Source organism: Phocoena phocoena, chromosome X (assembly GCF_963924675.1).
Source record: "Phocoena phocoena chromosome X, mPhoPho1.1, whole genome shotgun sequence".
Lineage (NCBI taxonomy): Eukaryota > Metazoa > Chordata > Mammalia > Artiodactyla > Phocoenidae > Phocoena > Phocoena phocoena.
The window spans coordinates 97029452-97047832 of NC_089240.1; the positions used below are offsets into that span (position 1 = coordinate 97029452).

The window sequence follows — 18381 nt, forward strand, 5'->3', positions numbered from 1 at the left end:
GATGGGATTGCCTGCGATTTCCCTACCTAGCCATGACCTCTCCCCTCCACACTCCTTCTTCCTCCCCACAATCCCTTAACACACTAAGAACAACTTTAGCAAGCCCTGAATTGAGAGTAATTTGCCAAACATTATGTCTTAATTCATATTACCTTGGGGGTTTTAATGTTTAACAAGGATAGGTCTACTTAAGGAAATGGTGGTGCATCCTATCACTGATTACAAGTGATAGTAGAGGATGGTATTCTGGTTTACATCTCAGTTTTAGCTCTTTTTTCCCCTTTTAGAGATAGATGATCAGTGCCAATGATAGTCAAAGCTATAGTTACTCTGCCCATGGGCTTACCTCTCCATTATATTATTTTAGTCTTTTCCATTCTAGAATACTGCAATATATTAGTGTTTTTCAAATTGAATGTGCAAATGAATCACCTGGGGATGTTGTTAAAATGCCGATTGCTAATTGAGTATGTCTGGGTTGGGGTCCGAATTCTGCATTTCTTCTAATAAGCTCCCAGGTAATGCCCACTCTATTGGTCTGTGGACCAGAGTAGAACCATTATGAATAATATTAGGTATTGATCCAAATTAAAACTTGATTGTAATCTGTAGGTCATTATTCTCTAAATTTTAAAGTAACTGTCTATAACTAGGTTGCCACGTCTTCTCCTAGAAGTCAACTGTCAATTAGTCTAAAGTTTGCATATGCTTTGAAAGGCTTCTTACTGATTTCAGAGGCTTGTGCCTTTTGGTCTCTGAACTAAAAAAAAAAAAAAAAAAAATCACACCATCAGAAAGTAGGAAATACTGCCTGCCAACTAGTATAGGAAACTCTCAGGCTTGTATTGTGTAGTTTGTGACATCTGAATATTTCAAATATGATCTCTAGTCATTTCATTATTTTCAGCCTTTTAAGCACTGCATTCTTCCCGCCTTTTGATGAAACGTGAAGCACACATTTAGACTATGAATATATTTAAAACTTCTTGCTTCTTATTAATCCTCTCCACAGGTTATTTTTAAAGCCAAACAACCTTATTCATGGTGAATAATTTCATCCCAAGTGCAATGTTAAAAAAAACTAGAATCTCATCTTCCAAGATTTGACAATATCTCTATGGCTCAGTGAAAGTCACAAAATCACATTGCTTTATGAATACATCACAGATTAGATTCTGACCCCTCCCTTGACTTTTCTACGTGCAGCACTCTCATCTTGGATTGAGGAATGTTAAAGAGAAAAACCACAGGCCCAAAAAGGCATAACTTGTGCTAAAGCCCATGATACCAAACCTAGATTTAACAACTAACCTAACTGCAGTTTTGACCTTCCCCAGAAATGTAATCTTAATCAACCAGCCTGGAATTTTCTGGTCAGCACCAATGAGGTCATCTGCCACGTGGGCCCTCTACATCCCCTAAGAGGAAGAAGAGGCAATCTGCATGATAAAACCCTTTCCTTTCCCTTCCCCCTCAGAAAAGATGTCTTGGTCTAAAAATAATCTTTTCTTTTTTCTTTTGCTAATAGGACCTTGTCCCATCCTTCTTCCTATAAAAACCTTTTATTTTGTACAACCCCTCAGAGCACGCTTCTACTTGCTAGATGGGATACTGCCTGATTCACAATCATCTAATAAAGCCAATTAGATTGTCAATTTAATTGGTTGAACTTTGTTTTTTAACAAGAAAAAAATCTGTTAATAGGATTCAGATAATTTGCTGCTAGTTGAGGATTTTAATAATCTAATGCCTATTTAAATACAACAAGGCTTTCAAGATAAGATTTATTCAACATTTGGGGAAAAAATTCAGTTTGATAAGACTCTTGTTTAACATTTGGCCATAAGCCTGGAATTTACTGAGTCAGCACCGTATCACCTGATTAGAAGAAGCTTCTTTTTTGGTATGAAAAATCTGAAATTAAGAAAGAGCTCCATTATTAACAGTCATTAATAACACAAACTATTTCACTTAGATTAACAACTCAGAGAAATAGACAAAAAAGCATTCAGCAGAGAAATAAAGCAAAACATTTCACACACATTCACAGTTCTCTTTATCTTTAAAAGACCTGGCATTAAGATATTTTTTTTCTCCAAGTCACACTTCCTCCTTAAAGCTCACCAACCCATAGTGGTCCCTCCATCTTCTGAAATTCTATAGCATTATCTGTATAACTCAAAAAGCAATCAGATAAAATCAGCTCATAATGGAGGTTATATTTTTTTGTATAGATTCTAGCTCCTCCAACTAGAGTGTGAGCTCTTGGAGGGTACGCACCAAGTTTTTTTAATCTTTGTGATCTTTTGCCTGTGGCACACTAGTAGTATAACTCAGTCTATGTCCATTTTAAGTCACTCTTTCCTTTCCCCAATCCTGCTTTTCTCCTGTAATTCTCATATTTTCCCTTTATCTAGAGGTAAATAGTGTTTCATGTTCTAAAGCATTATTCTTATATTTCATTCAAAAGTAAATCCACCCCAAAACGTAGCTTTTTAGGGTTGACTTTTAAAATTACTGTACTTTCCCTGAAGACATTATCATAGTCTACACAACATCAATGAACACTCACAGTGTACAGGCAAAATTATAAAATGTAGGTCCATCAGTTCTAAATGCAAAATATTTTTTATCTACTATCTCAGACTAAACATTGTAATGTCATACAACTTACCGTTTTCAGCAAATTTTTTTGCTTATACAAAATCAGGCAAGTTATTAACAAAACAAGTAATGAGACAAAAGCCAATGGTATCATGAAAAATATTAAGGTTTCCTTCCACGTGTCACCTAGGATTAAAATCACCAAAAAAGTGGGAAGGGTTAGATGTGTACAATTATTTTAAAAACTGAATTATTTTATAAGTAAACTAGTAAATGGTGAAGAACTGAGTCAAACTTGGCAACTTCTGCCATATTTGCCAGTACCTAGATACCATAGTGATGCTTGAGAACAGCATTCCTTTCATTTGTGCACTTTTTTGCTGTACTACTTTACTGAACTGTGACAGCTCTTTATTTTGCTTAGAAAAATAACTACCTAAAGCCCCATTCTTATTTGCTTATATGATTTTGTTTAAAATTTGACCTTGCGAATTTTTCATAATAACAAAATGATAAAACGTTAGCCAAGTGATTAGATAAACATGTCTTGTGTATGTATCTCTTAGCTCTCAATAACTCAAATGTTTACATTATATCATACAATGATGTAGTGAGTGAAAGCAGGTCTTCAATAAAAGTCTCAGTGCAAATAATGGAGCTAGTCTTTAAAGGTCATGTTTTTAAAGTTGCCTCACATTCTGGATCCTAAAGAGATGAGGTTTTTCTCTTCTTTTTTTCTTTTCTTTTTTTAGGGATGAAGTTTTAATGGTTCGTCTGCATAGCAAGAAATGAGCAATCACTAGATAAACTTAAAAAGTACACAAAGCTTGTCCTTCTAAAACTAGTATCTCCCACATGTTTTGAAATACTATGGAACACTTTGAATCCTAGGCCTATATCTAGACTCAAAGCTACCTCCAACCCCACATTTTTCTTTGTCCTAGTCCCTTGGGATCTTATTTTCTACTAGAAAATTACCAAATTCATAGGCTCAGTTCAGTTAAGAATTGCAACGATATAATCCAGAGAAATGACTAATAACGTAAGTTTTTTGGCATGCAAAATTAACAGTGGGAAAACAGGCTTCTTTTGTGACGTTTCAGTAGAGTTAATTTTATAGTCATTTCCAAAAAAAATTATTGTGCTATTTTTCTATAACTTAAAACATCCAATAAGAAATGTCCAAAAGAACTAAAGACCACATGCATCTCAGGAAAGTCGTTGTTCCTAATCTGAAATTTATTAAGGTTCTACCAAGAGACACCCATCAGGGCAAAAGAAATCTGTTATAAATAACATGGTTAAGTGTATATTTAAAAAAAATTAAAAAAACAAAAACAAAAAACAACATTGTAAATCAACTATTCTTCAATTAAAAAAAAAGATTGCATATAAAATACATAAAAGTATGTATATTTTGAGGATATGCCTAAAAACTCACCATATCTACTTTAAACCATGCACTGAATAATAACAAGATATAATTCAGGGCATGACTTTCTCAATGTCAGTTCCACAGAGTCTCCAGATTTTTTATATTAGTGACAAAAATGAAAAACAGAACAAGTAAGTATTCTTTCTGATTCCATATATCTTTAGTTAATTGAGTTCTTCCTCTCTCTTCCTATTTTTTCTCCATGGCCCTGATTATATGATATATTTGGCTTCTTTATTTATTGTCTATCTCTACTCAACTTGGGAATAAAATATAAATTCCATGAGGACAAGGATTTTTTTTTTTACTGCTATATCTCCAGTGCCTGAAAGAGTCTGACACATAGTAAGTGCTTAATAAATATTTCGTGTATGAAAGAGAACAATGACACCACTATATTAATAGGGAGATTACAGTCAAACACAAATTCTATTATAATGGAACAACATAAAAGGAGATGATTGATAGAAATGCCATTATGTTTGCATCTATATCTGTATATGTATTTATATACCTTTATGTGAAAGAGCAATGCTGAGTTAATCTCCTTCAATTTCAAACAACTATTAATATTTTCTATTGATAAAGCCAGTATACTGTGAAGTACAATAATATTTTGCCTCATTCTCAAGATTTTTTAGTTTATATTGCTATTTTTTGTCTTCTATGAAAGTTTATTTTCTTTTTTTAATTTTTAATTTTATATTGGAGTCTAGTTGATTAACAATGTTGTATTAGTTTCAGGTGTACAGCAAAGTGATTCAGTTATACATATACATGTATCTATTCTTTTTCAAATTCTTTTCCCATTTAGGTTATTACAGAGTACTGAGCAGAGTTCCCTGTGCTACACAGTAGGTCCTCGTTGGTTATCTATTTTAAAAATAGCAGTGTGTACATGTCAATCCCAAATATATTTAATTTAAACATGTCTTTTATCATAAGTCACTTTAAATCAGTGTTGGAAGTGAACGGAATGTTCATTTTACTAATGATGACATATTAATTAGAAAAATATTCATTAGGCACAGTACCAGACACTCGAAAACAAGTGTATGCTACTTATCCTTGCTTAAAATTTGTTCTCTTGAAAATTGAAAGCATAGGAAAATATTGATTAAAATAGGCTTCCCCGCAAAGAACTAGCATATTCTCTTTACTGACAGTCAGAAAAACAAGATGTTGATGACTGAACTATAACAAGACTCTTAAACTAGTTAAAACTGAACATTAGATTTTCCATAAATCTATGTTCAATTGTGGTGATTGCTAATTTATCTTCTCTGTTTATAGACTATATGCAAGAGTATTTTGACTTCCATAATTACAAAATACACTGAGAGAAAATTATTTTGCTAGCCAATAGTTAGCAAAATAGTTTGCTGTTCTTTTTTTAAATATATTTTCTTCAATAACCATGTCAACATATTTTATGATTGTTCCTTCTTTCTAACATTGTATAAATGGATTCCTTTAACTCTCAATAGGGAAAAGGCACAGACTATAAAAAATGTGAATAATGAGCACATAGTTTTTCAAACCATATAAAGAAGGCACACAATAATGTCAAGATTCTGATAAAATACATATATACTTGTAAGTAAAACTTCAGAGTAAATGTACGACTACAATTGGTACTAATACACGCAGATTTGGTTAACATCTAGTTAGTATATAAGAAGCTCGAGAATAGTGCCACCATACTTTGGAGCTAAGACTACCACTGGAAAGTAATCCACTAGTAAAATCAAAGCAAAACAGGTAAGATTAGTTTGTCAAATGAAAGTAGGAAGAATCAAACAGAATCTATTAACTCTTGGAATGTGGAAAAGATACAGCTCAATTAATGTTATAGACATCTATAAAAATATGGAATATAGCCAATATTTTATAACTATAAATGGAGTATATATAACCTTTAAAAATTGTGAATCACTATATTGTACAACTATAACTCATACTTCAATAAAAAAAATAATGAAGAGTTGACCCTATGACCTTCATAACCAGTGTCACTGAACTGTAGTGACCTATGACATCCAGTAAGGCATCTTCTTCCTCAAACAGTGCTAGAAATACTCTAGGTACTGTTATTTTATCTTATACCTTTCCAGCATTGTTCATCACTCCACTCACTCCATATTCCATCATCTGAGCAATAAATATTTACTTTGCTCCTTACTAAAAAGCATAATTCGTGGCTTTCATTTGATGTTCTTGTGATGTATATTTCATTTTCAACTGTGGTAGTCTGAAAGCCAAGGAAAAAATGAGATATCATTATTTGATCTAACTGCAGCTAGCCACCCCCATTTGATTTGTCATTTTCTAAGTGGGTTTTGTTACATGAAAGAAATGCATCAAATGACTAGAAAGGTATATACCAAAATCCTAACAGTGGTTATCTCTCTGTATGGTGTTTTATTTTTCATTTTTCTTCTTTATTTATATTTACATTTTTTTCTATAGTGATAATGGATTACTAGTAGTAAAGGGCATGTGTGACAGGGCAAAATTCCTAGGTAGTTTTGGTGCTTATGACACCCATTTTGGATTAGTGTCAAATTTCCCAGATTCCATAAATTGGAAAATGCTATATATACTGAGTTAGCAAAAAGAGTCCTCATGTGAATGTTGTTTCTATGGAAACTGTAGAGTTCATATACACAAAGTTTCTTTTTTCCCTTATTCTTATTTTGGTTAATCATCATAAGACCAGTGTAATAGTGCTCAGGGCTTGGCATGAAACTACCCCTTCCAATATGAGAATACACAAGGCTGGATGATCTCAAAACAACTAAAAGAAAAAAAAATCACTGAAGTGATTACTTAAATTTTGCATCTCAAAGAGCTGAAGAGTGTTTCTCATCCAAAATAACAGCTTTTCTTTTGTTGTAACTTTTCTTGGGAGACAGCACAATGTAATGTAGGTTAAAGTGGACTGGGAATAAGATCTGGATTCTAGTTCTAGCTGTGTAATTTGATTGTAAGTCAACTCACTTCCTTGGGACTTGTAAATGTATTCAACTCCCAGTTTTCTCATCTGTAAGTGAAATGAATTGATTAGAAATAATGGCTCACCTACTTGTCTCCACCACTCCCTAAGTTGGAAACCAATGAATAAAATTAACATATAACACAGTGGGGCTAAAGGCATCATCACATTGCTGGCGCTGGGGGGTAATCAGTCTTGGAACCATGGCTTACTTCCCCAGTTAGCCTCTCTTCCCTGCTACAAGCAATTCTCTGGTAGCCCTGACAGGCTCTATTCTGATTTTGACCTGATAGTTGCTCCTCAAGAAGTGGTTTTTATGTTTGTTTGTGCTTCTTGCTTTGTGTTCTTTTTACATGAGGCCTCTTCGCAATCCGTCTTATGCATGTGCTTGACAACTTTAATTTTTTGACATAATATTGGAAACAAGTGACTAGATTATCTCTAAGGACCTATGTAGCTTTAAAATTGGTATAATTGATTGATAATACTTTCAGACTGCAAGCATCTTTCTTTTGTCCACTAGATTATTTGATTATTTGGTTTTCTGGAAGTTAAACTAAGGTACATGTCATGTTCTATTCTTCATGTGGATAGCAACTGATTTTGGTTCTTATGTTTGCCATTTTATTTAAAAGGCTATGTTCATGATTTTCTCAAATAAACACAATATCCATACCACCCAGGCAGTATCATCTTCTATGAATTCAATTTCATAAATGAAACACTTTGCTGGAATAGGTCCTTTGGGAATGCTCCACTTCAGGTTAATTTCCTCTGAATTCTTCACAGTAAGACTAAGGTAGTCTGGTGGCAAAGGTTTAACTGAAAAGCAGAAGGAAATAATTTCAACATGGAGGTTATTAAAGTTTAGCAGTGGCCTTTATCAAAAGCTAGGGACACTTACTAACAGAAGCCTCCAGGATAAATTAGGTGGCTCAAGACTATTCACTATAATGTGAATTAAAATCAAAGCTGCTTGCCAACCAAGATTAGTTTATTAAGAAACCTGGTTATTTGGGGAACTCATTTTTTGATAAGTCACATATTGACAAATATTTAAGTCCAAGAGAAAAGTTAGATGACCCAAATCATTACACTCATTTTTCCATTTTATAGCACTAGAAACAACTACCACAACAAATTACTACTACTATTTTTATTAATAGCTAATTCTTATTTAGAGCTTATGATGTGTCAGGCAGTGAAACAGGAATGTTACATCATAACCTTATTCATGTCTCACAATAAATCTATGAGGTGGTCCTCTATTATCCTCATTTTACTGATAAGGAAATTGAAACATGTTAAAAGTAACTCGCCCAAAGTCATACAGCTAGAAAGTGGTAAATTCAAGATTCAGACCCAGGTATGACTGACCCTAGAACCTGTCATTCTCATAACTGTTAGGACTGAGAACACAAACTCAGAAAATATCCACCCATTTGCCTATTGAGGCCTGGGAATAAGTGATTCCATAATTACTCCATCACCAACACTGGACAAAAATACTTTATAGCAGACAGACTCAAGCTGGGAAACAAATTGTGAGTTCTAAATGAAAATGATACTTTATACTCATTCAATCCCTTATCTTCCATACTTTCATATTTAATCAGTGCTTCCTCATACTCTGTTGGCCCCCAGTTTTCTGGCTTTGCATTTCTGTAGGTATCTCCTTTATCTCTATCTCTATCTCTTCTCTTCCACATGGTCGATTGTAAATGGCCTAAACTGGAAACATTCTGAAGTTGTTTGTTTACCTCACCTATATTTTGAAGCTGAAAAATGTAATAGCTGGGTCTGATAACTTGGGATTCTGATGATCCATTAACACAGATGTAGAAATCTTTATAGTCTGATGACTCCAAGTAGGGAAACATGCATCCAATATTTTTTCCGTTAGCCTTGATGTAATCAGCACACTGTAACACATGGTCCAAGCCCTCATACCTGTAAAAAGAAGTGTTGTAAGAGCTGTGTTTACCAATATCTTCCAGTAGCATAGTATTCAATTTTCAATTATTTTAAGATACTAGGTAAATAAAAAAATCATTTAATAACATACAATACTCATTGAGCACCAACTATGTGCCAGATCCTATGATAAGTGCTAGGGCTACAATAGTAAGGAAAGTAGAGATAGGCCATGATTTTACAGAGCTTAAAATCTGGTGGGAGTCTTTACAAAATCTCAGTTATAAGGCAAGAATTCTTACTCATATACTTAGGTTATGTTGACTCACGAACAGGATTTGAGAATCAAAGAATAAGATTCCTATTAAGAAAATATGGGGTTTATATTGATAATCCTAAATGATACTGCTTTTTTTCTATTGTACTGGAGAACTTATTAGAAGAAAACAGATTTTTTAATAAGAAAACAGATTTAAAAGCAGACTTACAAGATGGCCAAAAAGCACACGCAAAGATGCTCAACATCGCTAATTATTAGAGAAATGCAAATCAAAACTACAATGAGGTATCACCTCACACTACTCAGAATGGCCATCATCAAAATGTCTACAAACAATAAATGCTGGAGAGGGTGTGGAGTAAAGGGAACCCTCCCACACTGTTGGTAGGAATGTAAATTGGTACAACCACTATGGAAAACAGTATGGAGGTTCTTTAAAAAACTAAAAATAGAACTACCATATGATCCAGCAATCCCACTCCAGGCATATAGCTGGAGAAAACTAATTCAAAAATACATGCACCCCAATGTTCAGAGCAGCACTATTTAAAGTAGCCAAGACATGGAAGCAACCTAAATGTCCACCAACAGAGGAATGGATAAAGAAGATGTGGTACATATATACAATGGAATATTACTCAGTCATAAAAAAAAGAATGAAATAACGCCATTTGCAGCAACATGGATGGACCTGGAGATTATCATACTAAGTGAAGTAAGTCAGAAAGAGAAAGACAAATATCATATGATATCACTTATATGTGGAATCTAAAAAAATGATACAAATGAACTTATTTACAAAACAGAAACAGACTCACAGACTTCAAAAACAAACTTCTGGTTACCAAAGGGGGAAGGGATAAATTAGGAGTTTGGGATTAACATATGCACACTACTATATATAAAATAGAAAATCAACAATTACCTACTATATAGCACAGGGAACTCTACTCAATATTCTGTAATAACCTATATGGAAAAAGAATCTGAAAAGGAATGGATATATGTATATGTATAACTGAATCACTTTGCTGTACACTTGAAACTAACACAACATTGTAAATCAACTATACTCCAATATAAAACAAAAATTAAAGATAAAAGATATATAAAATTTTTTAAATTTAAGAGAAAATTTTTTGATAAATAAAAGCAGACTTACAAAATATCGTTATGTTTAATAAAATGAATTAAAATCCTCTGAGGATATAATACACATCAAGAGATAAACCTCAGAAAAGCCAACAGGGGCTCAAAAAGAAAAAGAGGAGTTGTTTGGCAAGTAAATATCTAACTTCCCATTCTCCTAGACAAGAAATGTTGCCATATCATTGAAAGTTAACCTCTTTTCAGTAATAAAGCTAATGGGAATTAGGGGAGAATTTCCCTACTGATTTCCAAAGGAACAAATGCCTGGTTTATTTTCCTAAAGAATAACTTGTAATACAAAATTGACATTATCTTAAAAGCAGCCAAAATCCCGTTTGCAATGAGGCTAATCTAGCAGCTGATAAGGTGCTGGTACAACTATCAGGACTCTACTGAATTCACTTTATGCCAAGTATTTATTTTAGGCCAAGTCTGCAAAATTGTAGTCTCTGGTTTAGTTCACCTGGTTAGAGTTTGGGATATTTGCCTTCTAGGCTTGACTTTACATAATTTACTTTATGCCAGTGGAAAGCCTCACGGTACCCTTATTTTCCAGTCTCTAAAATGTCAATATTTATCCCTCACTACTTTACTAAGGTGAGGATAAAGTTATGTTAAACATGAGCTACAATGAACAAGAGGGCAGGGACTTTGCCTTATTCATACTTCCTTTTATCTAGAACAATGCCTGGCATTTAATAATTGCTTAATATTTATTGAATTTATTTAATTAACAAATAAATTAGAACTTAGAAATTGACCCATCCAATTCCAGATGAGGAAACTGAGACCCCACAACAAGAAATTGTTTGCCCGAGACCACTAAGTTAAGTGATGCCATAATATGGATTAGAACCCAGTACTCAGGAGATTGTTAATAGCTTATACCTTATTGCTTATACATTGTAATTTTCTAAAGAAAAACACCATGATAATTTGTGTCTGAGACTCACAAAGAGTAATGCTTTGTCCTCTCTTGTTTTTTCTGTTATTTAAAAATGCATAAGTTCTGATACTTGTCTATCAACTTACCGATGTTATTATCATCATTTGGTTCATTCATTTAATGAATATTTAGCGATAATCTACTATGGGCATAGCACAGCAGAGACAGTCAAGAGAAGTATCAGAAATAGTTTGTGCCCACCAATCTCTTAAAAATTTAAGAAAGGAAGGAGACAAAAATTTAAAGGTCATCTGGACAATAAGTAGTTAAGAACTATAATAAGTAATAGTTCAGAGAAAAACTGAACAGAAGCTAATGTGAGCAGTAAAGGGTTAATGAAATTGAATACCAGATGGGTCTTGAAGGATGGATAAGGGTTAGTGAAAGAGAGAGTCAGATGGTATTCTAGGTACCAATGCACACAAAGGCATAAAAGATCAATCATAACATGGATAGAAAAATATGTAGAGATGGGTCTAAATGGAGCAGAACATTCACATTGGTGGTAGTAGACGGTAATGTTGGAAAGGCAGTGATGCAGTGAGGCAGAGACTCGAATGGCCTAGACTTTATCCTGGAGACAATGAGTAGCCACGGCAGGTTTTTGAGCAAAAGAATGGCATATGAAAATAGAAGAATAGGAAGATAAATCTGGCTACAGTGTGCAGAATGAATAGGAAGGGGAGAGACTAGAAGCAGAGAGACCATCATTTGGGAGGCTATGGCAATCATCCAGGTGTGGAACGAGGCAAGCCTGAAGAAGAGTTCTTACAGTAGAAATGGGAAGTAAAGAACAGATGTGAGACCTTGCAAAGCAGTGTCATTGTTGATTGTGGTGATTAATGTTACCATGAAAAAATTAAGGAATGAAGGAGATAGAAGATTCAAGATGGTTGTAAGTTTAAAAGCCTTAGTGACAGTTAACAAACGTAGGGAAGTCAGAAAAAGGATCAAAAGGCAAGAATATGAAATATGCCAAAACTTTTTAGGTTATAACTCCATCTATCTAAAAGATACAAAATATTTAATCCAGTACAGAAACAATGACTGCATTCCTTATTATTGCCCATAGAGTGCCTTCTAGTAGCTACAGCCTAAACCTACTTACTCCCATTGAAAATCCCAAATAATTGTAAATAAACTTCATCATAAATACAACTCTGAAAAGATATAATGAATTTAATTTAATGAAAATACAGTTACTCATACTGTGAATTAATTTTGATAGATATCTTCCTAATATGGAATTCTTATTATAAAAATACTTACCAATAAAACAAGTTGTAATTGGTATCAGAATGGACACACATGCCAGGTTTCCAAGAGCAAAGTAAATGTTGCCAGTTGTAATATACACAATCCATATCCTGAATTTTAGCTTCCAGATTTCCTAAGAAATGAAAAAACTGTGAATGCTTGAAAGACATGACGATGAATCATGTGGGAAATAACTATGCAATTTTATTTCATTTCCTTTGACCTCTCCACTTGATTTAGCAATCAACATAATCAGGAATATTCCAAAAGGAAGTTGTTGCAAATCACTTCACTGTAAGTGGGACATGAAAAATCAAAAACTTTTGAGGGCTTATTTACTGGTACTAGTGTAAGCATATGCAAAAGTACTAAATTAATAATTCTAGGATGCTCTGAGCAGTTGCATAAATAGTCACATGCATATTTACTAATATGAGCCCCAAACTGGGAACTATATTAACCTAATAAGATGTAGGTTTTGCCACATGTGTTTGCTGATTTAAAGAATTCAAAAAGGCCAGTCACCCACTCCTAAGAAGGATCCTCTTTTGTGCCACATTCTCAATTGTACATGTAATCTGATGTATAAAGGTTAAGAGACTTACTTCCCATATAGATTGTTCTGAAAGTATTAAATATGAAAAGAGAGCTTTGTTTTAACCTTGTGGTGATATCCAATAAGTAGCTTCTGACCATGAACTTTGAACTTCTGATCCATTTGTGCATTGCCCTAGCAGAAGTGTGTGTATCTTTGCTTCAACACCTTTGTTAAGATCAAACCCATCTTTGTAATGTAGATTCTTAGTAATGATGGTCTGTTTGATAAAAAGATGAGACAAAGTTAAGCTTAAAACAATAATGGTATCATGAGCCACATTAATAAGGCTAAAAAGTCATTAACACCCTGGAGAGTTCCCAATATCTAAGAAATTCCTGATGATTATCTGATAAAATGTCCCAGATATATTCCTGGCAGAGTTCACTTCTGCATATTATATCATTTGATGACATCATTTGAATCTTAGCATCTCATTAAAAAAAATTCTGGAAGACAAAAAAGGCTCTATGGGAGGAACTTTTGAGCTATAACCGTCAAGTTGAAATTGAGAGAGAATTTTCATGTACCATATGCCTATTACATGACAATTTATCACATTTCAAATATCATATGAACTCTTCAGGAATCATATAAAATCTTGGAGGTAACTGAAGAAAGCTAGACAAAGTGTGACCTCCTGAAGGACTAAAATCATGTATCATTTATCCTTCTATTACCGATACGTAGCTAGTGGAGTGCTTGGAGAAAAAAGTTGCACAATGAATGTTTGATTTGAATTGTCCCTTGAAACTACCTAGCTGAATTAGGAAGGTAACAGAATGCCTTGTACAACCAAAATCTTTGAATAAACATGCTTGTTGACTAGGTAAATAGTTAATTCAGTAAACCTTCACTGAGCACTTAATACAATATATGCACACAACCATGCTGTGTTCTGTAGGGAGAGTACAAAGATAAATAAGGCTTGATTCCTACAGAGCAAAAGCTCACATAGCCCAGTAGCATATATAAGACCCACATACAGGTATATAAGTAACTTTGAAATATGGTAAAATGTGTAAGTATTCTTCAAGTCCATATTCTATGGGACCAAGTTTTCTTTTTTCCTGTATTTCCAATGGTAGACTTAATACTGGGTGGGGTGAAAACAGATGTTGCAGGATGCACAGGAGATAGCAGCAGGCATGCAGCTTATTATTTTTTTTTTCTTAAGAACTTTTATTCCACGATACAATACTTTAATGAGTCATAAATCAATCAAAAGCTGATTTAATGCAATGGACATTGTAATTACTATTTCAGAAATAACTGAAATGTCCACTCTTTTCCAATACAAATAAAAGAATTGCCATTTTATGCCTAGATAATTCAGGAGGAAAATGTGGTGAAACTGTGAAGAATATTCTTTTTTTTTTTTATCGGAGTATAGTTGCTTTACACTGCTGTGTCAGTTTCTGCTGTACAGCAAAGTGATTCAGCTGTATACGTATACCCCCCTCTTTTCTGGATTTCCTTCCCATTTAGGTCACCACAGAGCAGCGAGTTAGAGTTCCCTGTGTTATACAGTAGGTTCTCATTAGCATGCAGCTTATATCTTAATAATAGCTATTGAGATACAGGAATAAAAGTAGACACTGACATCAGGAATCACAAGAAAACTAATAATCATTCCAATATCTAAGTGCATGCTTTACTTACCTTCCAGCTTGCACTACCAATGTTTCGATACTTTAATTCATATTCTACTGTGCATTCCTTAAAGTTATCCAGAGACAGTGGAGGTTGCCACTGCAAATAGAGATAGCCTAAATATCCAGGATCCACTATTTCAAAATCCTGAGGAGGATTAACTGAAAAAAATCAATAAGATATTTTAATTTTTATCCTGTGTCTTATGACAAAGATTGCTAAATCTAGATTACTTCCATATGTCCATCAACTGACGAATGGATAAACTGTGATATATCCATACAATGGAATATTATCCAGCCATAAGAAATAATGAAATACTGATACATGCTACAACATGAATGAACCTTGAAAACATTAAGCTAAGTGAAAGAAGCCAGCCACAAAAGACCACATATTGTATGATTCCATTTATGTGAAATATCAGAATAGACAAATCCATAGGGACAGAAAATCGATTAGTGGTTGCCGGGGGCTGGAGGGAGGGGAGAATGAGATGTGACTACTGAATGGATTTGGGGTTTCTTTTGGTGGTAATGTAACTATTCTGGAATTTGATAGTTGTGGCTGTTACACAACTTTGTGAATATACTAAAAACCATTGCCCAGTATACTTTAAAAGGGTAAGTTTTATATCCTTTAAATTTTATCTCAATAAAGCTGTTTTTAAAACTCTAGGTTACTGTTACATAGTTGTCCCTTCTTTAAGGAATTGCATATGTAAAATGTGACTTAGCCAAGCTAGGTAATAAGTTTTCATGGAAATAAGAAATTCAACATGGAGTTATCTCTGTGGTAATATAGACAAGAATTTAGTCTAGGATGGGAACACTTTATTACCTAAATCTGTCTCATAGCAAGAATCAGTCAGTATTAATCCTGTGTTTACCATATGTAAATAACATCATGGCCCACACGAAAAAAGGGATAGAAAATACAAAATATGACTACTATGGCTAAGCGCCTTAAGAATTAGGAGAACAGGCAGATCTTGTTGGTCCATTCAGGATAATTGAATCCTCTAGTCAACTGAAGTTCAGAGGTATTTGTAGAACATGGCAAACCAGAGACACTCTTTGGAAGGGCTCAAGAAAAAGGGGCAGGCAGCTGAGTAGAGTGACAGGAAACAGCCTGTTTTATTTTGAGGGGGTGGGGGCAGTGGGAGGCAATGGCTCCCTCATCTGGTGATTTAAAAAGCAATAAAAACAAACAAATTATTCTATAAACTTACTAAACCTACTAGCAAATCTAGTACTATAGTACTGTCCTCATGTTGCCTTTCTGCTAACAATTTCCTCTCATTTCTGCCCTGTTGTTCATTTTAATACTTCACTTCATATTACTTGTTGAGGTGAGGAAAAGAATCAACAGAAAGAAACGGTGGCACAAATAATGATTTGAAATGGGACCTGCATGAACAAATAAAGAAGGTTTCTATTGAGGATGAAATGACAATACTATTGTTTCAACTTTTATGATTAGAAAACTTTGTTAAGCGCATTGTTCTAATTACCTTCTGCAATGAAAAGTTCAGTAGACATGATTTAATAATTCTGTAATTATTTTAAAATTTTATTTTAAATCTCTGTATTTTTAAAATTTATCTAATTGTCTTAAAAGTTAAGGATAGTAATAAAGGAAAGTTTTCAGTTAGTTGGGTACCAGGCAATGAGGTTTCGGATAATTAACTTCTTTGTTAGAAAAGACTACACAGAAAGGTATGGAAAGTGTCTTTTAGTTTGGCTTTTATCCCACAAAATGTTTATTATCATCAGTTACCTTATACATGAGGCTGACTAGTAAGAACATATCTTTTGTGTATGGACTCCCTGAAATATTTCCAATAACAAGCCATCTACTTGTTATGCACTTTTCATAGGGTAGGTTGAAAAGGCAGTTAATATCCCTAATTTTAAAACTACTCCATTCTTGGTTTACCTTTTATCTCAGCATTTGAAGACAAAGTAGAGCCGAATGCTGTGCAAAGAAGAAGGGTATACAGGCATCTGATATCCAAATGAATGAAAGCCATTTCTCCAAGATTTAATACCTTCAAATTTCTACTCTAGGAAGGAAAAATATAGCAGTTTAACTTTATCATACCTCAAAAAGGACTAAATGTGACTAAAAATACATTTGGGAACTCTCTGTGTGCATTCTATCAAGACTTGTGAAAACTGTGTCCCTTTGAACCATTTAAACAGAAAAAAAATCAAGTTTGGAACCAAAATAATTGGAAAGGAGGATTTTAGTCTCATTCTTCTTATGAGAGCAAAAAAAAAAAAAAGCAAAACAAACAAACATATCCCTTCAACCCCCACCCCCGCCACACACACACACACACACACACACACTTTTCTACACATCATATGCTATGACCAGGATTTGAAAGTTATCTGAATAATGACAAAGCTCAGAATCTACACCAAAGCCTCAGATAACTCAGAACTTTGCTTCATTTCTTCATAAATATTAAAATCATCATCATCTTCTACTCTCCTATCTGTTCTAATCTTCCATGTTATTTCCTATATCAGTAAATGGCATCATCATCTTCCCAGTTGCCCAAAGCAGAAACCTGAGAGTTTTCCTCAACTCCTCCCTCTCCCATCCAATCTCCCCTTCCTAAATTGAGGATCTCATCATCAGGGGTCTCCTTATCCAGTTTTTCCTGCCTCCAAACCATTTTCACACCACATACAGTAAGGACAAATCTGAATTTACCACCTCTTTCTTAAAAGAGCACTTCACTGTCACAGAATACAATTTATTCATCTTTTTATTATTGAAAAATAATAGTTTATGATTGAAACTAAAAGGATTCATGTCTCCACATATTCATTCAATCAAAAAATACTCTCCTTTCAATGAAACATCACTACTTGCAGTTCTACACTTCTCTTTGAGCCTATATTCCTAAAACCAACAATTTCACAGGAAGTTAAGGATTAAAGGTCACTTACCCCCCAACAGTCAGGGATTACCTTTCTTTTCTCCTACATAAATTAATTAAGCAGAACAGACCCTCTCTCCCTGCTCCACCCTCTTCATCTTACCTGGTCCATTTGTAACGTTCTCATGTTGGTAGGCTTCGATTATTACATAATGGAACCTTGGGATCAAACTGTTAGAGCCAGCAAGTATATTGGAGGCAAGGCTAGTCCAATCCTCCTTCATATATTGGGAAGTAAAACTCAGACTTACCCAAGATTACACAGCAAGTTAGTAACAGAGCTGGAAGTAGAAGAGATGAGATTCCCAGTCTAGTGCACTTCCACCTTACTATGCTGGATCCCACATGTTTGACTCAGGATTATGAAAGCTTTTCCTCTGAGACTCCAGCATTTAAGTCTTCCTTCAATTAGCTAGCCAGGCTGAATCAACACGATGCTGTTTCTTTTTCTATGTCTCATAAACTCATAAGGGGATGCCATTTCTCTTACTGAGGTCCAGTGAATCTCTCTCCTCAATTCCTCCCTCCCCACCACCAGCCCACTGCTGCCTTCTAAGGCATCTATAAATAGTAAGTAGGTTTCGTCAACAGAAAGCCATA

The 18381-nt window shown here is 34.2% G+C and overlaps 1 protein-coding gene across 1 annotated transcript; it reads right to left on the bottom strand.

Annotated features, from left to right (window-relative positions):
• Window positions 1–1863: 1863 nt before the first annotated feature.
• On the bottom strand, window positions 1864–16860 carry IL13RA2 (interleukin 13 receptor subunit alpha 2). Its single transcript, XM_065901073.1, has 9 exons — window positions 16767–16860; window positions 14838–14989; window positions 13242–13395; window positions 12593–12713; window positions 8800–8984; window positions 7711–7856; window positions 6146–6290; window positions 2675–2790; window positions 1864–1914 (listed from the first exon to the last, which is right to left on the bottom strand). Exons 1-9 carry the CDS (start codon window positions 16858–16860, stop codon window positions 1864–1866), a joined length of 1164 nt encoding a protein of 387 aa, XP_065757145.1.
• Window positions 16861–18381: the final 1521 nt, after the last annotated feature.